Source organism: Lathyrus oleraceus, chromosome 7 (genome assembly GCF_024323335.1).
Source record: "Lathyrus oleraceus cultivar Zhongwan6 chromosome 7, CAAS_Psat_ZW6_1.0, whole genome shotgun sequence".
Lineage (NCBI taxonomy): Eukaryota > Viridiplantae > Streptophyta > Magnoliopsida > Fabales > Fabaceae > Lathyrus > Lathyrus oleraceus.
In genome coordinates this window covers 203,795,734-203,820,661 of record NC_066585.1, presented here as the reverse complement: position 1 = coordinate 203,820,661, position 24,928 = coordinate 203,795,734, and the positions used below count along the sequence as shown (strand labels likewise).

Genomic DNA, 24,928 nt, shown 5'->3' with positions numbered 1-24,928 from the left:
TTAATCAAAACTGTCACTTTTTTTTCTGTATTTTTTATTTGAGATTTAAAATACAGAAAACCAAAATTGAAAATGGAAAACATGCTAAACTTGCTTTTGTTTTTAACTTTTAAAAACAATAAAAATGAAAGACTAAAACATTGTAATCAAACAAACTTTTAATTTTATAAAATTTAAAAAATAAAAACTATTTTTAAAAACTAAATCAAACACGCTCTTAAAATTTAAAAATTAGATATCTTTCTAAACTTACAAGCAAATTTTTCATTTCAAGTCAAATGTAACTTTTATTTATGATTAATTTGTATTATAGTCTGAATTATAACTCATAATAAATTATTATAGTATAATTTTATCGACTATATTTACAAAGGCAATCTGAAATGGTCGCAGAGGATCATGTCTCTGACTGCTGAAGATATCTTATGGTACTCTAGAAGTTACGACGATGTTAATCTCATTCTTAATTGTGGTAATTTCTATAATGTGCCCCTCTTAGGTACAAATTATGGAATTAATTACAATCCGAGATTGGCATTGCGTCAGTTGGACTACCCGATGTTAGACAAACCTAATTCCGAGCATTTGGAAGATTTTGTCTTGTATGAAGGGGTTGACAATTCGGAGTTACTGAATAAGATCATCAGAGCTTGGGGAGAGATTCGTCCTCAAGGAATGGCTGAGTTAGGTAAGAAGAATTGTATAGCTAAGGAAGCCTATACTCAGTGGGTCAAGGAAGTGTTATTGTCATTTCCATCAGAGCCTTCTATGAGCATCAAGTCTCCTGAAATTGTTGTTGTTCATGTCTCCGAAGTTGACAATCAGAAAGAGATTATCAAGACATTAGAGAAAGAGGATGCTGATCTCCGATCTAACCTTGGTAACATTACCATAGAGAAGGAAAAATTGAGACTCAACCTTAATCAGAAGAGGGAATGAGCACTTAAAGTAGATAGTGAGGTTCAAGTTGAACTGTACAAGAGAAGGAAGGTAGGTAAAGCATTGAAGGAAACTTATGATAGCATGTCTTCCAAGAAGAAGCAATTAACTGAAACTCAATACCAAGTCATTAAGTTGGAAACCAATTGCAAAGATCATATCAGAAAACTTCAAGACTAGTTGGAAAGTTGTAAGAAGGGGTTGAAAGAAAGGCATGGTCGTGTTAAGCAGCTGGAAGTTACTCTCTCAACGGCATAATGAACTTGACAAGAGGTTTGAAGAAATATGAGAGATGAAAGATCAAGCGCACAAGAGTCTGGAAGATACCAATCAACTCAAGCAAGAGACCACTCATTGGGAGAGATATAGTCGTCACCTTCAAGTCCTAATAATTAATCTTGAGATATATTATTCTCATAAATTTTATAGAACAATGTTTATATTTATCTTGAGATAATTACTAACTTTAATATATTTTTTCAATAGTGTGTCTTTAAAATAATTTTAGTTTCTTTCAGTTTTAAAATATTAAATGGTACCCTACTTTTCATCATTCCATTTATAGTATTTGGTTATTTTAATCCTTCATTTTGATATCACATTGCAGAAAATTTGAAAGGATATAATATATATATATGAATTTCTTGAATATTGATGTCTTATTCGAAATTCAACTAATTAAAATAATTTATCCTTATTTTAAAAAATTATTTTTAAAAAAATAAATTTTATATTCATTTTGAACAAAATATTTTGACAACATAAAAGTTACTTCAATAAAGTATATTATCTCAAATTTCAAAAATATATTATAATAGATGTGTGAATTCAAACACGATTAAATAGATTTTGTTTTCCTAAAATTATAATAGTATAAGTAATACTTGAAACAAATGTTTTTAATGTTAAAATACATTTTATATAATTTTCAAAGATAAATCACTCTCGGTTGATGTTAAACTATAATTGAGTATGTCACAATCTTTTACAATGTCCTTATACTTCATTATTGCATTTTTGACAAGATTTTTGATTTCTCACATATGAGAATATAATTTTTTCAAAGAGGAATATAATTTACTCTCTTTTTTATAATAGTTACTATAAAGAGTATAATAAAAATATTAAAAATAATGTCTAAAAAAAACTCATATTTTAATTTATATCAACGATAAAATCAGTTAAATTTTTACAATTCCGTTAATTAAATTAAAATAACTATTTAAAAAATAATTAAGCCTAAAATTTTACAAAATAAATATAAATTGTATCAACGATAACAGTTAAGTTTTAAAGAATACAAATTTTATAATATATTTTTAATATAATGCCTCTAAATAATTTTAGATTATTTCAATTTTATATTTCTTATATCATGTCGGACAAATAAAATAAAAACAAATAATAAGATTATTTAATTTTTATCTATAAAAAATTGAATTTATAGTTTATTCTTTTTTTATAATAATGATATAGTAAATATAATATTAAACAAAAATAATGTTTTTATAATGAATTGTCATATTTGAAGAACAAAGTCACATAAATATTTTATAATATCATTCATAATCATTTAAAATCATTTTTTTTATAAAAGTTACTAAAATAGTTAGTTTAACAAAAAGTTTACACGTAAATTTAACAAATAATTAATTACATGAATCTTAATTTAATAATATATTAAATTAAAAGGGATGTCTCTTAGGTTTATATTTTTTCTCAGTTTTTATCACATCACTTATTTTTTTATATAGTAACTCTCAAAATTCATCTCCATATCTCAAAAGACAAAATTGTATATTGAATCTTTATTGGAGTTATGAGTTAAGACAAAAATATATTAATCAAACATCATATATATATATATATATATATATATATATATTATTTTTATAAAACTTATAAAAATATACTTCTATTTGACATGGGTAAATCGAATACTCACTCAACGAGCTAAAGTGCATTTAATCCGTTTTATAATATAGTAAAAAAAATATTTGATAACAATTACAAATAAAAATAATTTTATTCAAGACTAAAAATAAATATATATTGTTAATAACTTAAAATAAATTATTTAAAAATATATACAAGTACAAAAAAGTATGAGAATCAAATTAGAAGAGAAAAAACACAAGTTATATCTTTTAGAGATATTTAAATTTTCAAAATAAATTGGATATCTTTCTAAACTTTCAAGCAAAATTTTCATTTCAAGTAAAATGTAACTCATAATAAATTATTATAGTATAAATTTATCGGTTATATTTATAAAAAAAATCTTTAACATAATTAAAATTTAATACAAAAAATTTAAAAAGCGCAAATCTTATTCTAATTATATTTGAATCAGTCTCCAACATATTAGGCATGAAATTATATATCTAACTTGAGTGGAATTCTTGTTACTCACTCCTTACACTTGTGTCTGGATAGTGTATCAGCCTTGATGTCCATTTTTAATTACCTCACTTTTTTGTATATTATATTATTCTACCAAAAACTGTCACCTTCAAAATCGTTTTTCCAACTACATAACCGCGTACTATTCATAGACAAAAGAATCTTCCTATGTAACAGAAAAATAAAATAATTAAAAAAATGTTCCTATGTAACAGAAAAATAGAACAATTAAAAACATATTCTTAAATAAAAGTAGTACTATAATATTCTCTTTTCAATAAAATTTAATATTGATGGTTCGGGACGTCTAAATATCAATTATTATTATAATATATATACTTCAAAACTTTCAAACCTTTTCTAGTAATTTTTACTTGTATGATGTAATTTTGAACTGGTCTATCACAATTTTAAATGTTTAATCCACACATCTCATAACCTCCATGTCCACAACTTAGCATTCAAAGTCTCCAATCTATGATAGTTCCCAGCAATTTACAGTCTCAAAATATCCAAACTTTGCAAGTTGTTTGTTGTCATGTGCTCTATTCTCACCAACATTTTCCTCATTTGGTTTGTGATTCAAACTTGCTACTATTATATTTATTTATTTATTTTTGTGCCAACTTTGTACTTGAAGAAGTTGTAGTCACAAGAATTTCTCCACATCCTTCTTTTCAAACACAACATTGCAATAACAATATCTTTCTAGACAAGTCAAAACTCAAACCTGCATAATTGACTCAATCAACAATCAACCCCACCCCACCCCACAGAATCCTTCACATCCATCACTATATATATTTTTCTTCATCTAAACTTAATAACATATTGCCTGCATTGCATGGAACTTTAAACTTTACCATAAAAAGCCTTTTTTTTTCTATACACAATTTCCAACAAATGCATTTCTCTTTCATCACTCCTCAAACACTATCAAGAACTTGTCTCTCCTATTTATTCATCTCCTTGGTTTTACTTTTCATCAATGGCTATCAAGCTGAGATTACCAGTGGAGACAACAAAGTTATACCTATAGGTGCAATGATCGACGTTAATTCTCGAGTCGGGAAAGAACAAAGAGTAGCCATGGATATTGCAGCTCAAATCTATAATAACACTTCAAATACCTACAAGCTTGCTCTCCATTTTCAAGAGCTTACCAAGAATTCCTTAAGAGCCACTGAAGTTGAAGAGATGATTAAAAAGAAGGTGGAAGTGATTGTAGGGATGCGAACATGGACAGAAGCAGCTTCTGTCGCTGAATTACTACATGAAGCTGAAGTTGAAGTTCCTATCATATCCTTTGTAGCACCTACAGTTACTCCACCGTTGATGTCGATTCGATGGCCGTCTTTGGTGAGACTAGCTAACAATGGAACAGCATATGTAAAATGCATAGCAGATTTGGTTCATGTTTATAACTGGCGTAGTGTAGTAGCCATCTATGAAGATGATGCATATGGTGGTGATTCCGGGATGCTAGCAGTTCTTTCCGAGGCCCTTCAAGAGATTGATTCGACGATTGAATATCGTTTAGCTTTGCCATCGCTTAGTTATCTGCGTGATCCAGGAATGTTTATTCGCGACGAGCTGTTTAAGATAACTGAAAACACGCAATCTCGAGTATTCATTGTATTGCAATCATCGTTAGAAATGGCGATTCGTTTGTTTAAGGAAGCTTCACAAATGGGACTAGTGGATGGAGATTCGGTTTGGATAATCTCCGAGAGCGTAACAAATTTGCTGGATTCTGTCAATAAGTCTAGTATTTCTTATATGCAAGGAGCTTTAGGAATCAAGAACTACTACTCAGAAAACAGCAATGAGTATAAAGATTTCGAAGCTCGGTTTAGGCGAGCTTTTCGGGACAAGTATTCGGACGAAGATAACCGCGACCCAGGGTTTTACGCTTTGCAAGCATATGATAGCATTCAAATGGTTGGACATGCAATAGACAGAATGGCCAGTGGCAATGGTAATCACAAAAGGACGTTGCTGCAAGAAATAGTCTCGACCGATTTTCTTGGTTTAACCGGAAAAATTCAGTTTGAATCAGAACAGCTTTTGCAGAATCCTACTTTGAGGATTGTAAATGTAGATGGGAAGAGTTACAGAGAATTAGACTATTGGACTCTAGAAAATGGATTCTTCACTAACATTTCAACAGAAGTAGGTAAAACTGGTGGTTCTAGGAATTCAGAAAGTTTAAGTAGTATAGTAATTTGGCCTGGAAAGTCGCATGGAGTTCCAAAGGGATGGAACCTTCCTACTAAACAAAAGCCATTGAGAATTGCAGTCCCTGGTAGAACTTCATTTTCGAAATTCGTCAAGGTTGATTATGATGACATTGATGAGCAAGGAAATCCAAAATGCAGTGGATTTTGCATTGACATTTTCGATAAGGTTTTGGAGCTTTTGGGTTATGATCTTCCACATGAGTACTATCCTATCAATGGAACCTATCCTGATCTGGTTCAACTTGTTTATAACAAGGTAAACAATCCGGTCCTAAACCATAAATTAACCTTCTTCTTTTCCCTTTCTCTTTTGCTTACTAACTCTGATAGTTATTTGATAATGATGCAGACTTATGACGGTGTCGTTGGCGACATGACCATTCTGGCAGAGAGATTGCAATATGTAGATTTTACCGTACCGTATGCAGAATCGGGACTGTCGATGATAGTTACAGAAAAGTCTCAAGAAACGGCATGGATGTTTATGAAGCCCTTCACATGGCAATTGTGGGTGGCAACTGGTGCCATCTTGATTTATACAATGTCAGTAGTGTGGTACCTGGAGAAGGATCACAATCAAGAGTTTCAAGGCACTTGGAAAAACCAAATCAGCACTTCTTTTTGGTTTACTTTCTCCTCGCTATTCTTTGCTCACAGTGAGTATCGATCTCTTATTTCAACTAATGATTTGCAAATGTGTAACGAATTCAACTGATTATGCCAGTGATTTCTTATTGTAGGGGAGAAAATGCATAGCAATTTATCGCGTGTAGTGATGGTATCGTGGCTGTTTCTAGTTTTGATTCTTAATTCGAGCTACACTGCGAGTCTTTCTTCAATGCTCACAGTTCAACAACTGGAAACAAATGTCACAGACATTGAGTGGTTGAAGAAGAACAACATGAAAATAGGTTGTGATGGAGATTCGTTTGTCAGGACTTACCTAGAGCAAGTCGAAAAATTCAAGCCAGAGAACATAATAAATATTAGTAATGAAAACTATTATGACCCTGGATTCAAAAACTACTCAATTGCTGCTGCATTTCTCGAACTCCCTTACGAGAAAGTATACATCAGTAAATACTGCAAGGGGTACTCGGCTTCTACACCTACCACTAGATTTGGAGGACTTGGATTTGTAAGTGACAACAGAATTCTACAACCTGTGATTATCTGTCTAACTCATTGTTTTCTAAATTTTGACTCAACTTTGTATTCTTTGCATATATAATGTGTCCCTTAATTTCTTTTCATTTTCATGTCACAGATGTTCCAGAAAGGCTCGCCCTTGGCCAGAGATGTTTCTAAAGCTATTTTGCAGCTCTTAGAGAAGGGAGAATTGAGGAAGTTAGAAGATATATGGTTGAATCCCAAAGACGCGTGCTCCAACAGTTTGAACTCCAAGAGTACAGAAAGTTTGAAGCTGGGAAGTCTATGGATTCTCTATGTGATTTCTGGTTCCACTTCTACTATTTGTTTTATAGTTTCTGCCATCCATTCTCTAAAATCTAGTCAAACACCAAGTGATGACTCAGAAGAAATTAATGGCTCCAGAAGTTATGTGAACAGATGGAAAAGGGTGGTTAAATTAACTAGTAGTAAGATTTACGGCAAAAAGCCTAATAAAGCAAGCATTGTGAAGGAAGATGTTACTGATTGTCCTTCTAGTACCCCTGGGCATCAGCAGCAGGGAATGGCTCTTCAATTACCAGAAATCATAACAGTCTCTTCCCCACCAACACAGTAACTGATCAACTAGGAAAGATAACCCCAACAATAACCTTTTGCATTCAATATTAGATCTAGGAAGGAAACTGAGAAAGAAGGCATGTACATAAATAGAATTATTATTTTTAATTATTATCCCGCTTCTGATTCTGGGGTAACACATTCAACAAATCTGCTCATAATTTAAAAAAAATGCTACAAATCAGAAATGGGCTTCATATATAAATCCACTTGTCACTAAATTACATGCATACATAACCAGGGGGCATAAAATGTCCAGTCAACCGACTCCCGCTAGCATCAAAAGGATAGGAAAATTATCAATAACTCGCATTTTACAGAAACAAGCTTTGGAGAAAGTACAACTTAATGAAAAATGTCATCACCCTCTATAATCAAAACTTCCTCTGCCAAAGAATTTTAGTACATTAACAAATCCTACTCGTAATCTGGTAATCTCCGTGAAATTTAATGTTATCTATATCAGAACTGCGACGGAATCACCAATACCCTCTACCTCTACCTCTTCCACTTCCTCTCCCGCGACCACCCCAGCCTCGGCCCCTTGTTCCACCCCTCCCTCCACCAGATACTCTGCCTCTCCCTCCACCAGATAATATGCCTCTTCCTCCACCAGATATTCCGCCTATCGCTCTATTGACAAGTTGGTTTTGTACACCACCGGAACCCCGGCCCTTCTTCAATGCAATATTGTTGGATCCATTGCCCGCAGTAGCAGGCCGTTTCGCTCTGCAGAAGTAAAAAGTTTTAGTTGTCACGCCACTTTTAAATATTTTTGTTGTCCAAATAAACATGAGATCTTTAAGAAATTGAACTTCGTATTAAATTGATAATTAGAGCGATAGACAAAAATACAGTGATACAAGGTACTCTGAAAAGAGAAAGGGAATTAAATATCTTCAAAAGCAAAGACAGATACAATACCCAACAGCTTGTACAGTAGTTGACGCGGATTTGGGTGCTTCTTTCCATGAAAGGTTGATTCTCTTATCTCCAATAAAAGAAGGTGCTTTAGCGTGCAATGGCTGACCATAGAAATTGAACAATTCAATAATAAAAAGATAAGGGGGGACAAAGACAACTGAAAATCAAGCTCATATACACAATATCTCGTTAGCTAAATTTAAAAATAAATCAAAAAATGGGTGTATCTTTCTTACCTTCGTCATCGTCAAAATATTATTGCAGGTACGCAACCCGGTTGTGGCGTTCTGTTTTTTAGTTTTCTGCAACATCGTGTAAAATGTAAGTGTGATAAGACTCACAATTTTCTGACCCATAATAAGATAAAAAGCATGACACAAAACTAACAAACCACGAGATAAGACTCACAATTTTTTCCTTTTCTTCATCAGTTTTAGCATTTGCCATAGATTTGTTGTTTTCAGCCATTCCTTGAGTTAATTTCTTGATTGTAGCCCGGGTGAACTCCTCAACGTTTTTCAATCTGGAAAAAGAAAATGAACCAAAAAATGTAACCTGACACCCCAAAGTGACTAACAAATCCCAAAGGGAAGATGGATACAAAAGAGGTAACGATGACAAAAAATGAAAAGTTTATTAATAAAGGAATAATTGCAACCAAATCAAGAACTTTCACCATCCCAAACTATTGTACTCTTACTAGACAAGTGACAGGTAACAAGTAACATTGATATTATTATGACACAGCATGATCCTAAGGGGGAACATGGTGGTCATCATCTAAAGCAATAGAGCATCTCGTTCTAAATGTACTTATTTCGCTTATAGGGGCACACTGGTGAAATGTTACAAGTTGCAGGGTCCTCAATCCACCTGTGCAATCAAGGGGCCATCCAACACAGCAATCTGTCACACTTACTAGGATTAGTTATTATGATTAACAGAGGTATCAGTAATCGCAACAATCATCTTCATCTGTTGCCCGTTCTGGTAATTCCTTTGCCTGTGTCCTAATCTTCTATGGAACCATGGGTTCTTGATTATGGCACCTCTGATCATATTTGTGGCAATTCCCTCTTTCTTTCTCAAATTAGTTACTCCAGTTCTCTACGTCTATTAACTTAGCTAATGGCTCTTATCAGAATGCTACTGCAGTAGGTAGGAGACAACCCTTACTTTCTCATATTAGTTACTCCAGTTCTCTACCGTCTATTAACTTATCTAATTGGCTCTTCTCAGAATGCTACTGCAGTAGGTAGTGCACAACTCTTACCTTCTATTTCTTTGAGCACTGTGTTATATGCTCCTCAACGTCCATTCAATCTTGTTTCTGTTAGTTAGCTGACTCTTACCTTAAATTGAAATGCCACATTTTCTCATAACTTTGTTGTTATTGAGGATCTCTGTACGGGACAAGTGATTGGCACAGGACGTAAGTCACAGGGTCTGTACTATCTTTCATTGCCATTGGTTGCCTGCACTGCTACTTCATCACCAGAGCTTCTTCACAACCGTTTGGGATAATCAGGATGCTCTTCATATTACTTCCAATCCCATTTTTCATGAGAGAACCAAACATACCAAACATACCAAACATATTGAAGTGGATTGACCTTTCATTAGATAGAAGGTTGTCTGGTTATATTTTTACTAAATCTCTTAGGGGTTCACGAATTGAGTGAATTTGTAATTTAACAAGCTTGGTGCATATAATCTATATGCTCCAGCTTGAGGGGGGAGTCTTAGAATACTTTAAATATTAGGCCCAAGCCCATTAGTTTCTTGTATATATATGCATAACTTTGTAACCCTAGTAAATAATGAAATACATTTTTACCTAATTTACACTTGCAATGCAATATAAGTTTGATTATACTAATATCATGCATAAACTATGTAGCACTGACACCTCTGAAAAAGGGTGTGTCCGTGTCCGTGTCGTACACCTGCACCGACACTTGTAATTACGTATGTTTAATTTATTCATTTTTTAAAATTATTACTGGTGTCGTCATGTCAGTATATATATGCATAACTTTGTAACCCTAGTAAATAATGAAATACTACATTTTTACCTAATTTACACTTGCAATAAAAGTTTGATTATACTAATATCATGCATGTGTTTGTGTCCGTGTCGGACACCTGCAATATATATATATATATATATATATATATATATATATATATATATATATATATATATATATATATATATATATATATATATATACATATATATATATATATATACATATATATATATATACACACACACACACACACACACACACACCAAAAGAAAGTCAATACCTCTCAGTAAAATCAGAATAATGCTCTGAAAAGTCTTCTCCAAGCCTATCAGATGGCTGACCGGTAACAATTTTGTAACCACATAAACTATTGGTGGCATTAGGAACCTATATAACAAACAAGTTCAATCATGTTGTAAATATAAGTTACTCGCAACAGCTTGATATTTTCTTACTGCTATGACAAAGGTTTACCTTGTGAGCAAGGTGATGAAATGTGTACAACAAGCATTCAACATATGTAAAATTCATCTCTTCTCCGGTCTTCTTCCAAGTCATGTATTTCTGAAAAGAGAAAAGCGCACAGCTTATAGGAAGTAAAGAAAAAATTGATGTATTGATCTGAGATATTGTGCTTAAATTTGAATGCAATCCTTCAATGATTATTAACAGTTAATTATACCACTATAAGTTCAAGTCAATTAATTTGGAATATTGCCTTCAAAAACTTTGGTTCATAACAATAATAATTTAATCCATAACTGGACTTAAATAATCAAATTTTGGATATTTATGTGATCAATTGATTCAAGTGAATTTGAAGGACTATATCAATGTAAATCAAATATTTTGGGGATTGAACATTGTTCAACTCAACAATATAATGCTGCAGATGATGAGCAGGAACAGAGCCAAATTTGATGAATAAATTATGACTTAAAATATACAAGATAGACCCGCACGCCTTAATAGCATCCTTTTAATTTAAAAAAAAAATAAAAATGAAGCCAAGACTAAATCAAGCTATCCACATCAAAATTCCACTGAAGCTAGTTAACAATGTTCTCTGAACATCCAGATAACAGCATAAACAAGAACAAATAAACAATAAATTGATATGGTTATATAATACAGCACATTGATGTCTGTCAATCATGCCATTCTTTAAGAAATGTTTACCTTCAGCAACTGAACAATAGAAGGAAGCATTTGCCGTGAATCTTGTGGTGTTGTGAAAGGTGAGAACTCTGCAAGGTTTCTGAGCAAATCTACTTTTCGTTCTCCAGGAAGCTGACAGAAATAAAATCATTATACTAAGTTTTTTCAACAAAAGACCTCACTTAAAGACTTCACAAATATTCCTGTAATGTATCAGTTTGTAATCATCATTTCTTGGTCCAATCCCCGCTGATGCGCCTATCAAATTCACATAGTTTGAAGTACAAAGTGTGTGTGTTGCATTGGAAACTTTTGTCTGCCATTTAATTTCAAGTGCGGGTGGATGTGTTATTTTGGGAAAGAGCGCAATTCTATTTGTATGTGGACTGTGGGACATTGCAGAATGTGTGGGAACTGTTGCACACTACAATAAGGCAGTAGAAGATTAACACTAGGTCACCGTGCTTACGGGTTCTGACTTCTGAACTATTTAGGTCATTTTAATGACATCAGATCTGAGTCAAATGTGCATCTGATTGAATAAGTGGACCGAACCATTTATGGGGTTTAAAAACACTGCTCAGGAATGATGAATGAGCCCGAAGTGTCGTTCGATTATGATTTTTTCAAGGGCTGAACACTTGAACTTGGTCTAACCAGACACTTCTGCCATTTTGATTTATGACTTCTTAGAGTTATTTTGAAGTTCAAATAGGTGGACTGAACCATCTATGGGTTTTAAAAACACTGCTTATGGATGATGAATGAGCACGAAGTGTAGTTCGATTATGATTTTTTGAAGGGCTGAACACTTGAACTTTGTCTAACAATTGAACTTCTTGAGTTTATTTTGAAGTTCAAATAGGATATACTCCATTCGGAATGAAATAAGCAAAATTTTTGTCATATTTTTTGTTTTTATGAAATGAAAACATAAGCAAATATTAACTCCTCTCCTTTTTAATGATAGTATCTCTTGTTTTATAATATGATTGTATTTCTAAAATACCCCTCGTTTAATAACTTGTTATATTAATAATGACCCAATTTATTAGTCGTGAAAGGTAAATTAGACAATAGACTTTATTTTTTAATGGGATTGCATAGATTAAACGTGATCAACTATGTTTCTTAATATGTGTAATTTGATCAATTTTTGCTTTAGTTCATTCCGATGGGAGTACCATGTTATGTTTTCTGCATATATCAATTGTTTTAATTTGGATACGTATCTAATATCAATGGTTCTGGATACTTATATGATGCCTATGCTGTATCCAGGTCAAAAAAATTGGATGCCTCTGATGGAATACATGGGCCGTTGCTTTCGTAACTATCAGCATTTCAGTAAAAAGTGAGGCTTTTTTTTCATCTTTAGGTTGTTACATATTTGTGGTTTTAAAAGTTTATAGCATATTTTTCTGCATCCTAGTAGGACCATATACTTGTTTTATTATATAAAAGAATGTCTATGGAGAATCTTAGTTTGAATTTTTGGAATTGCAATTATATAATTATGATGGTTTATGATATGTTTATACATGTCTATATCTATGTGTCTTAGGTATATCATATCCTAAGTTTTCCAAGAACAGTCATATTCTTGTATTGGATAAATAATGTATCAAGTACTCAATGTATCTGTGCATCACCAGCAAAAACAGTTTCTCTGCTTATTGGGTAAAGATTCAGCATGCATCTGATACTTCATAGACCCCACCCCACAGTATTAGATGCATCATACTGCCCACTAGGCCACCCTTAATCCTCAAAAAAATGTTAACCTTTGTGTTTAATAGTCAAACCGCACAAAGTTGAGCATATATACAAATATAACAATAAAAAACTTATTCAATTATGCATGAAGAAAACCAACATTTTGTAAACCCAAACAAACAAGAAAACTCAAATATTCAAGCAAAAACTAATGATTCAAACTAAATGATCTAATTACCTGGTCAAAAACAGGAATTATATAACTGTTTATGAAGTTAATAAATTTGCTGCTAGAAGCACCCCTCTGCACGAAAAAATTGAGTTAGTTGAAGAAAAATCAAACAAATGAATATGAGAAAAGATAAACAGTATTAACAGTTCTTACCATGACAATTGGAAGTGCCATGTGAAGGCATGATATCAATCTATCAATATGATCTGTATGACCTGCATCAGCAACCTACAAATCACCCGTTAAACAAAAAGTAAGTAAATAACATGATACCCTCAAAATTTATTTGCACAGCTTTACCTTTTATTTGCCAGAATAGAAGTCTAAAATCATGTGAATCCTTCACTAATATAGAACAGACTCTTTTCGCATATAAAACAAAAACAAAAGAAAGAAATTGAGTAATCACATTGAACGGTGAACCTAAATCAGCTTGTCCTTCAATGATTTCAATCAACTCTTTCATCCGCTCAGCTGGAGCCTTTTCTCCAAATAGGCTCAAACTCTTCAAGAAATCCATAAACATTCGAAATTCTATACCAGTTACATCTTCTAAACTCTGAAATGAAATGCAACAACAACATACATCAATCTTAATTATGTTGCAAGAAATTAGACACTAATAAATCAACAAATGAACTCGTAAAAAACAAATTGAGGCAATTGTGAATACATTTTTTATTAGATCGGTTATGTGTCTTTCCATTTCCTCCTGGGGCTTCAACAGTTCAGCTTTAATAGGGAAGACCTATATTGAAGATATTTAGAATTAGGTAATCATTTCTATATTAAAGATACAACAAAATAAGGGACCACGATAATTAATAATTATAACAAAACACATGGTTTCTCACCTTATCTCTAACAAAGTTTATAACCTTCTCACGAATAACATCATCCGTATTTGGCTCTTCATCACTGCCACGAATGTGCTTAAACAAAGCTGTCAAAGAAGCTGCATTCACAATTATACTATTATTATAAGGAAAAACCCAAAATGCAACAGTACTATGTCCAGAATCTATAAAATATGTTTTGGGATAAGTAACAACAACAACAAAAAAAAAGGCTTCTAGGCTATAAGCCTTAACTAGGCAGGCATCAGTTTGGCAAGTATCAGTTACAAAACTGTTGGACTTCCACAGTTAATATCATTCCTGTACCAAGGTTCAAATCAAATGTTTCAAGTTTAACTACCACCTAATGGCCCCTCACCAGTCACCATATTAACAAGCTGCAGGAGATCATCTATACTGGAATGATGAAAAACACCTCAAATATATAAGTAATTTATTATATAGCAAACTATTCAATGCTAGATATATCAAGAAGGCTCAGCCCATTGCAAAACCAACATCTTCCACAAAAAAACTATTTGTTAAATGAAAATGCAATGCACACTAAACAGGTGCTAGATAAGTAAGATCATTGTTAGATTGACCCTCTCTTTTATCTATTTTATATGGATCTAAGATGGGTTGGCCAGTATGTTTGCCACTGCAAGGGTTAAAGTTGTAGCACGAGTAAATGACATGAACTATAATCTTAAGCAGTGGCATTGCTTGAACTAAAAATTTGGGGGAGCCAGATTAAGTAAAATAAATAAATAAATAATTTTTAGAAATTTTATCGAAAGTTCTAAACACTTATATTTTTATATTTTAGTTTAACATTCATCAACAGGAAATCAATCATTATTTTTCTTAAGCCAACTATTTGCAAAGATATTTCGTAAATTATTACACAGAAATATGCTAACACTATCAGCTCTTTGGTTTCATAAATATTCCATATAAATCTATACATAAAAACTAGAAGCAGAGACTGTATAAATTATCAGAAAACTGAAAAGGTAGCTTTTTGGGGGGCTTTGGCTTCGAGGAGCAAGCAGCCATGATAGGTACATAATTTTAAAATGTTTGAGGGGGCAGTCCGGCTGTGACATTCCTAATCCTATGCAACTACCAAGCTTTGCCTCTGATCTTAAGAAAAAGACTAAACAATCAAGAAGATTAAGACACCAATATGTAGCTAAAGTTTATGTTGTACTGGTATAATTTTCTTACCCAACCATATACAACACACAGCTCAGAATTTATCATAATGGCTTACGACAAAATAAGAAACATTTACGGATTAAAGATCCTTAACATTATTTGAAACATAGCATTTAACAACCACAGTCTTTCTACACTTGACATTAAAAAATTAAAATTACCTTTCACATCCTGCCTCAGCAGAGACATAAGAGCCTTATGCACTGCGTCACGCTCCACAAACTCCTCTAAATGATTCAAATAAAAAAAGAAAGACATCAGAATCAAGACCTTACTCTCAAGAATGCAACATCTTAAGAAACCAAAGCTTACCAGACCCAAGAATTTGCACAAGAATATCGACCATTTTTCCAATATTCTCAGGTGTATCCTTGCAGAAAAGAGGCAATCCTCTTATCGCTTGCACCCGAACCTGGACAGCAACAGAAAAAAATTGTAAAAATACGAACCTCAGAGCACATACAAATAAACTACAGAGAAAGCAGAACAACCAATATATGCTAGAATAACTTCTGAATCTCATTCACCATGTTATCTTCATACTTATAATACAAATCTTTGCTTTAAAGACAAAAACACACTGTTCTTTAACCAAGAACAAAATTACAAAATTGTAGCATATGCCTCTAATTATATATATACACATTCTCTGTGGATCACACTTCACACATAACATACCCCAAGTTCTTCAGCCTCAACCAAATCAAGATGAGCATCAAGTGCTGGACCAGAGAGTTCAGGGAAGAACTTGAAGAACTTCGGAATGAGCTGTGCGGCGAGCTGCTTCGCCTTAACACTTGTCTTAGCTGCATCTATGATTCCCTGATAATCCTTGACGTTCTGCGAAAGAAAGCCGAAAATCAAACAAAAACCCTAATTGAAAACGAAAATGTAAAACCCTAAATAAATATATAAAAAGATAGAATGAAAGATTCATATAGAGGTGAGAGAGTGACCTGAGATTTGTCTTTGGCACTATTGAGTTGCTCGCCGTATTCATAGAGCTTCTCGATGTAAGCAGCTTCTTCGGAAGGGTCAGTCATTGGAGAAGGTTCTGGAATTTCGAGTGGGAAATTGAAGAAGGAGAAAAAGAGAGAGTAGAGTGTTTTTTTGAATTGGGGAAAGAAGGATAGAGTGGAGTACCTGAAATGAAGTGAACAACGCAAGGGTTTCTCCTTTCGTTTTGTTTTGATTTTTTTTTTGAAGAGGTTACTTAAGAGAGAGAATTTGAGTTAAGTTATGTTTGTGTACTAGTAGTAGGAGTACATGCGTGACTGAGAGGTAGGATTCAATGATGTAAGCCTCAACTAGCTTTTCGATGAGGACGAGTTTCCTTATATATCAAACCGTCTATCTATCCTCTTATCTCATATTCTGATTGAGATCAACAACCTAATAGTAATAACAGATATGCTATGTTTACACCAAAATTATAACACCGTATCATGTACACCGTAGCTGATGAAATCAATTATAAGTTGGCACAAATCCCAATGTATCTAAATATAATTAAAAAAATGGAAAGTGTATATTGAATAGTATAAATATACGGTGTATATGTCAAACATGGTGTCATTATAGCATTTCTGTAGTAATAATACCCACACTGCACTTACAAAAAGTAAAACTTTTTTTTACGTACGGTAAAAGTCAAACATATAAATTTTATCGTAAATTATAAATTATAATATTATAAAAATATATCAAATAATATTTTTGATGTAATATATAATATATAATATATTAAAATTAATAATAATAATAATAATAAATGAAAATATTCTATTATGTTTGAAGTAAATTAAGTATTACAGATAAATAGATTAAATTAAACTAATAAATAGTATTAAAAACAAATTAAAAATTAATGAATAATAATTAACACAATATATGATGTTGATAAATATAAATAAGTATTAAAATATATGCATGCGGTTTGGTTGAATAGGTTTTGAAAAAATAGTTCAAATTTTGATCGGATCTAAATGATTTTTATAAAAGAGTATTCAAACACATTCACTAATGTTTGATTTATTTATGATTCTTTATTTGTTTGTGATTTTTATTTGAATCGGTTTAGATTTGAACACCACTCGTCAGAATGATCTTAGTTAAATGGTTAGGTCAATGCGAAACAATTAAACATGGATAGTCAATTTTTTCAACGAGTTCTATAAAAACAAAATAGAACTTAATAACTTTTTATTTTATTTGTGTTTCATGATTAAAGTGTCACAAGTTGAAATAATTATTGGTGTACACCCCATTTTCGTTAGATATTTTTTATTTTATTTAATTATGCCTTTTTGGGTGACTTAATTACTTGTTTCGTGATTGTGGAGGTAAGTATTCTTGTGGTAGGGGTATATGGTGAGTGACTAAGAGTTTGGTATAGTTGTTTAGAATTAATTAGAATTTTAATTAATTATTAGAATAAATAGTATTTTATTTGAATTAATAAAATAAAATAGTAAAATAGGATTTTGGGGGAGAAAATGTGTGGAAAGAGTAGAGAAACTAGTAATGAGTTGGGCAAAAACGGTAATTTAGAAACACTATATATTCTAAAAGTTGGGAGAGAGGTTAGGTTTTTAGAGAAATCTAACAATACAGTAAAACAAAAGGCAAAGAGGAACCAAGAGTTTTTGGGAAGGAGAGTTAAGATTGGAAAGAGGGACTCGTAGAAATTGTTCAATTCAATGTCATTGCGGGAAATCTAAGGTAAGGGGGAGAAAAGGCTACTAATCTAGGTGTATTGCATGACGAATAAAGATGAGAGGTCATTTACTCTCTTTGGACCAATTGGGATGTGATTAATTCTGAATGTTTATGATGTTTGATGTTATTGGTTGTTTTAATGATGAATTTCGTGCGCATATATGTGTATTATTTTCTGTTTTTAGATATTGATGTTTTCCACCATGTTTGAGGATTTTGAAAGTTTTGGGATAAATATGATTTTGAGGGATTAATGGATTAAATGTGCTAAACCGTGAAAATAATATGATATGGATGAATATATGTCATATATGTATTACTTTTTGCTGATTTTGACGACTAAGGGTGAAAGAATGGGAGTTTACTTTGATCTTCATTAATGAAAATGTGTTTTTGACATTCTGAATGTTCATGGCGTCCATGGTAGTCATGTCATGACGCTCATGGTAGTCATTGTGCTCAGGTTCATGACAGGTGTCATGCCATGACGCCCATGGTAGTCATGCACATGTAACTTGTGTAATTTGGTTGTTTGCTTGTATTGGAGTGTAGAATCTGATTTTTTTTACTCTTGTTGGTTGGTTGGCTACTGTTAGCCACTATTTGATATTGGTAGTTGAAGCTAACGAAAATATACTGGAACGTATCGCACGTTCGAACATACTACAGAGTCGTCATCAAACTTTATTTATTCCCGAAGGAAAGGGAAAACATCGATAAAACCTGGGGGAAAGAGATATATTGGGTAAGGAAGTCGGTTATGCAAGGGGAAGGTATTAGCACCCCTTACATTCATGGTGCTCCATGGGAACCGTTTTGATTATTCATGCTCGAATAGGTGTTATATCTAAAGATTACTCACGAAAGAATAAGGGAAAAGAAAAGAAATAGATAAAGTGCTCGGTGAGGATTAGGGCCCTCATGCCTACGTATCTTCATAGTGCAATGAGGAATTCAGAGCTCCATAGTTCAAAGAACTAGTGGTGGGAGATGAAAGAAGTTGTGATCAAAGTATGGTATAAACCAAAGAATAATATGATTTGAACTCCAACAAGGGGTAAAGTATGAACCCAAGAGTAAAATTGGTGTTGACCGATATGTGGACTATTTGGGCTGCCACTATATGGGATAGCCGAAAACAAAGAGAATTAAGTATTTGGGGGCGATCCAAACAGCTCTTGGTTCACAAGGTGACGCAAGATGGAGCATAAAGATAGTATATTTGGCTCAAAGAATAGGCATATCGCATGAAGTGAATGAAGGTAGAATATGGATGCATCATGGAGATGAATGGAGGAAATGTCCTAAGGCAAAAGGAATAAATAAGTATGCTCGCGGAGGATTCGAACCCTCGTGCCTATGTATTCTCATCGTGCAATGAGAAAATTAGAGCAATCGTAGTTCAGCCCACTACAGCTGAAATAAAAGGGCACGAGATTCATTTGCCCACAGGCAGGGTAGATTGCTTAACAAATCAAGGGTGTGGCATTAACTGATGATGGTAATCAACCACAAGGACAAATGAGATATGATTGGCCTATACACGAGAGGATTTATAAGGCGAGGGATTCATCTAAGCACGAGAGGTCTTATAAGATGAGCCAAGAATCAGAAATGATTGACCTACGCATGAGATAATCTATAAGGGGAGGGATTCATCTAAGCACGATAGGTCTTATAAGACAACAATGATTATGAAATGATTGGCCTATACACAAGAGGATTTATAAGGCAAGAGATTCGTCTAAGCACGAGAGGTTTTATAAGATGAACAATGATTATGAAATTATTGGCCTGCACACGAGAGGGTTTACAAGGCAAAAGAGCTCAAGAGGTTTGTCTAAGCACAAGAGGTATTATAAAACAAACAAATAATTGGGGGAGTTGCCAAAGCACAAAAGGACTGATAAGACAAACAATGACTGAATGGAGTGGGCCTAAGCACAAAAGGACTAATAAGGCTCACAGTGAATAGGGGTTTGCCAAAGCACAAGAGGACTGACAAGACAAACAATGATTGAATTGATTGATTAGGGTTTCAAGATTTGAGGACAAGGGAATTGATCCAAAGGATATATGAATGTCAAAGAGAGCATATTAGGATCTTCTACCCAGTAACTGGTAGTTGTAAATCCTATCTTTTCTGCAGTTTCCCCCGGCAAGGCTATTCTTACCCAGTAAATGGTAATGAATTTCCTCTCCTGGAATCCTTAGTGAGTCATCCTTGATATGTTCATCCTAACCGATGATGGATGTTCTCTCTGTCAGATCTTTATTATTTCCTTACCCAGTAACAGGTGGTAGATAATAAGTTTCTGCTCCTCCTGTGTTGAAGTTTATCTTCCCCAGTTGAGTTGAGTGCGCATTTCCTTAGTGAAATCGATTTTCCTGCATGAGTCGAGTATTTCAGTTTTATCCTGACTTACTCATATCCCTTGCAAATGTTGTTGTTTCCCTGGCTGAGTCTTTTCCATGTTTGTATGGAATCCCTCGAGTCCCCTAGTAGTTTTAAGTCGTAGTTTGGCCTACGCATAACTTTTTTTTCCCCAGAGTCTTTGTCTCCCCAGTGAGTTTTCCTTACATAATGCATTATGCTCATACGGATTTTTGGTCTCTCTGATTTCTTTTTCCTTTGTGGCAATATTTCCCCCACAAAGCATTAACTTTTACATTCATATCACATGCATCATGAGGTCTCTTAGGGACCAAAATTTGTTTCTCTATGTCGTTATTTAAGCTCATTCTACTGAGTCGAGTCGGAGATTTTAACCTTCACCTCCTTAGTTAGAATGTCCTTAAATAGGGGCAACTGTAAGACCCCAATTTTGACCCTAAGATCCCTCATGCAATTCCATCATAAGCACTAGCATTGGGATCATACCTTGGCATCCTCCTTACCCTCTTTCATTGGGTTTGTTTTGGGAGAGATCACCAAGCACTTTGTGACTATATCATACTTGTATTTTATCATTTCACTAACCAAAATACCAAAAATATGTCTTTGCATTTGTCTAACTCTTTTGTAGGAAGAGCATGATTCCATTGATTCATCAAGTTCACATCTAGGGTTTGAGACCCTCATGAACAAAGAGCACAACCAAAAATTGATTTAAGAATGGTTATGAACATCATATATGAGTCTTAATGTTTCCTACATGATATATTGATCAAGTGTTCTTCAAAAGTTTGAGGGTGATTTGCCTTGGAAACCCTAAATTGACTGGGTATCTTGAGTAACTTCTCCAACAAGATATCTCACCAATTGATAAAATTTCTCAAGAGACACTTCAAAATTCTTCATCTTATACATATATGATCTACCATGAGCCAAGAAAGTCAAGAGAATTGGAAGTTAGCAAGTTGGTTGATGGTGGTTGGCCAGATAAATTCATCTGATCAAAATTGGGTCTCCCTAGACCCTATCTTATATAATTTTCACCATATGAAAATTATTCCAAGAGAAAAATTACTCTAAATAACATTCCAAACAAATTTCATGTTGAGACCTAGAGCTAGTTTTGCTTGGAAAATCATTTTCTATGTTGAAACATTATAGGTCATTTTGTCTAAACCCTAATTTGAAAGTCAACTTCCCAAGGCCATAACTTGCTCAATTTTTATGAGATAAAATATTTCCAAGTTTCACAATCAAATCCAATGTGTCTACTTAAATTTTGATGTTTGGAGTGGGAGATAATTCAACTTTTTTAAGCATGTGATATGAGGTTACATTATAGGTCACTTTTGACATATACCATTGACTAAGTGATTTTTCCAAGCTTCAAAAATACATAACTCTATCATTTCAAATCCAAATGACATGAAATTGGTGACCATTTTGAAGGTCTTTGAGATAGCTACAACATTTATGAAGACAATTTTCTCATTTGAAGCTCATATAAAAAGTTAAGCAATATGGAATATTGAGACATATGGCTTGACACTTAGAAAATTTTGATATGTCAAAATTTTCCAAACTTCCACCTTAAATTTCTCCAAGTTCTAAGCTCCAAATGAAAAGGTATTGAACATGAAATTTGTTCCTCTTGATCTCACCTTTCAAAAGAGCTCAAATTCATTCATTTTGGACAAGGAATGCATAGGCTGCACATGGCATGAACATGGTGTCATCACTTGGCAAGGATCAAACTTCAAATCCAAATGCACACTTGCCTTGCAATCCAAGCTGAATTCAGACTATCTAACATTCATTTGTGGACTTATGACAATGATTTTATGGGCCTATGCGCGCCCATGCACCCATGCATCATCAATGACCAAATTTGGAAAGTGATTTCAAGTGTGCAAATATCAATGGTTTCAGCTATAGATAGAGCCTCATATGCTCAACAATAGACACACATTCGCGCCAGCTTTGATCCCCCATCTCAAACCCTCGATCTGTAAAGGATAAACCTGAGAAATTCATTTGAATTTGAGGTTGAATTTTCACTGTTTTGAAATTCAAATCTCCAGGAATCCACAACCTTGTAAGCATCCAATCCTTTTTTTGCAAGCAAGTGGAGTGAGATCAAGCATAAGCAAGATCAAGATCAGTTGAATCCAGACCTCCATTGAAGGTATTTTCCAGAAATTTTGAACTTTTCGATTCTCTTAAATTCTTGCTCAATTCTATTGATTCTTTGGTTGTCTGAAGTCCTACCAATGTAGGCAAGAAGATTGAGTTTCTTTGAGGCCAAATCGAAGTAACTCAGTTCATGTACCTCAAATTTCAACTCCATGTATCTCTCAATATACTTGGAGTTAGAGTGAATTGAGGCCAGATTCGAGCTCAGTGCCATTTTTACTTTAAAATCATGTCCCTTTTTTTAATTTTGGTGATGGTTGATGGTGGACCAGTCTGGTGAGGTCCACCAGAGAAGAAGACCGGAGCTACAACTCCGGCCATGCGCTGGCATGTCTCACAGCCATAGGATCCTCTTGATTTGTGTTAATCTCACGCGTCCATTGTGATTACCAACTGTGCAGTGCGCTGACTCAGGTCCATCGTGGATAGCGCGTTTCTGGCCATTTGATCTGCCACCTCAATTAATGAGGGAGATCAAGTGGTCCACATTTTTTCTGATATTTTAATTTTTTTTATTGCATTATTTTCAATAATTCATATTAAATTCAATATTGATCCAAAAAATTTGGGACTTTCACCAAAAAAATTTCTCTTTCATATTCTGAATTAAAATTATTTTTTGGATCATTATTAATATTTGTCATGAATTAATTGATTTTGCATTTGTTTTTAATTGTTTAAAAATATTTTTAAATGTCCAAAAATTATGAAATTTTTTATCCAAGGTCCTTTGACCTTATTTGACCTATGATAAATCTCATGGCCATTTCTTTGGTGTTTTGATGAGATTTTAGGAATTGGACAAACCATATTTAATTTAAATGCACTATTTTTGTATTTTTAATTTTAATAAATGCCAAATAAATTTGTTGACCAATTGTGATGACTTGTTTATGTTTAACTCTTGTTGTTGGGCCTTGGTCAAGGTTGATTTGACTTTGTCAAATTAATATCATTGGATTTATGGGATTGATGGAATGTACATTCCATCTCCCAAAATGAATGGATGATATTAATTTGGTAAAAGTCCTCCTTTGACCAATTTGTGTTTTGATCCATTCCCCTCCCACTTCATCTTATTCCCTTTCTTCATTCATTCATCCCATTTGGCATATGACATCTCAAAGTCCTAATGCTAGTTGATTGAAAAATTGATATGAGTATGGATGAGATTGGGCCACACCTTTTGCATATTCTTTTTATGTGTGGTATGTTTCATGAGCATAGTCCATTATACTATGTCTCTAACATGCATTAACACCAAAATTTTATTGCCCGACCTCAAATAGTCGTGACTTCTACATATGTCTAATTACGATTGCTTAACATAACGCTAAATTTGTGACATAAAAGGAATAAGCATTCTAGTTAGTGGGACTGTAAGTCTCCTATTTTTCATGGTATTGTATGGAAACTTGGCCTTCTTTCCTTCCTTTGGAAGATGTTTTGGTTCAAGGATTCATGCTTGTGATAAGTGGCTTGAGTGTTCTCCAAAGAATGTCTTGAAATGAAAAGCAAAACAATACTGACTCGTAATCAATTAACTACTAACTTTTAATTTCAAGCTTTTACTTTAATGCAATTTATTTTTAGCACTCTATTTCATTTGCCATTGTTCATATCATTCTAATTGTTTATGTTAATGCAATTTTCTCTTTGTCCACTTGGACCATATTGTGTGATATATTTTGTTTGTGTATACTTTGCTTGTTTGTTTGGTCTTTGACCATTAATGTACATAATAATAACAAAAATCCTTTAAAAAATTGAGTCGACTGTTGGCTTCATCTTGGACAAATGGACTTAGAATCTAGGCAACCTTCCTAAGCTAAAGGACTTGGCCAATGCCAATTTATTGAGAAATCAAGTGCTTGCAATTTTGAACTTCATCTGATACATATTTGAAGACCTCTCTAAGTTCATCTGCAACATGATCATTGTGAAGTTTTTTTTTTGAACCTGTGACTTATGGAACTCATCTGTTACATGGGCTATTTTGGAGAAGATCATGGAATGGATAAGCTTGGATGTGACCATCTTTGTTTGATGTCTTGCTCTTCAAGATAATATAATTGTGCATTTGTGTATTGCTTGATTCTAAAAGTCCAAGGGAATTCTGGGTTTCTATTGATATTCTTGTCTATTGGATTGCTACCCATTTTGTCAGATCT

General features: G+C 33.3%; 2 protein-coding genes across 3 annotated transcripts; one reads left to right on the top strand and one right to left on the bottom strand.

Moving 5' to 3' along the window:
- The first annotated feature begins 3,696 nt into the window (after window positions 1-3,696).
- Window positions 3,697-7,460, top strand: LOC127100520 (glutamate receptor 2.7). Its single transcript, XM_051037737.1, has 4 exons — window positions 3,697-5,838; window positions 5,932-6,238; window positions 6,323-6,720; window positions 6,850-7,460. The coding sequence occupies exons 1-4, from the start codon at window positions 4,246-4,248 to the stop codon at window positions 7,327-7,329; spliced, it is 2,778 nt and encodes a 925-aa protein (XP_050893694.1). The 5' UTR covers window positions 3,697-4,245; the 3' UTR covers window positions 7,330-7,460.
- Window positions 7,461-7,510: 50 nt separating this feature from the next.
- Window positions 7,511-16,750, bottom strand: LOC127100521 (apoptosis inhibitor 5-like protein API5). Of its 2 annotated transcripts, XM_051037739.1 has the most exons (17): window positions 16,595-16,750; window positions 16,408-16,505; window positions 16,130-16,291; window positions 15,764-15,863; window positions 15,613-15,678; window positions 14,249-14,349; window positions 14,068-14,142; window positions 13,804-13,953; window positions 13,548-13,622; window positions 13,401-13,466; window positions 11,468-11,578; window positions 10,763-10,852; window positions 10,569-10,675; window positions 8,664-8,778; window positions 8,492-8,557; window positions 8,256-8,356; window positions 7,511-8,060 (listed from the first exon to the last, which is right to left on the bottom strand). In XM_051037739.1, exons 2-17 carry the CDS (start codon window positions 16,492-16,494, stop codon window positions 7,811-7,813), a joined length of 1,722 nt encoding a protein of 573 aa, XP_050893696.1. In that variant the 5' UTR covers window positions 16,495-16,505; window positions 16,595-16,750; the 3' UTR covers window positions 7,511-7,810. The 2 variants fall into 2 exon arrangements, with proteins under 2 accessions (XP_050893696.1, XP_050893695.1); XM_051037738.1 differs by having other exon boundaries at window positions 16,408-16,682.
- Between the last annotated feature and the right edge of the window lie 8,178 nt (window positions 16,751-24,928).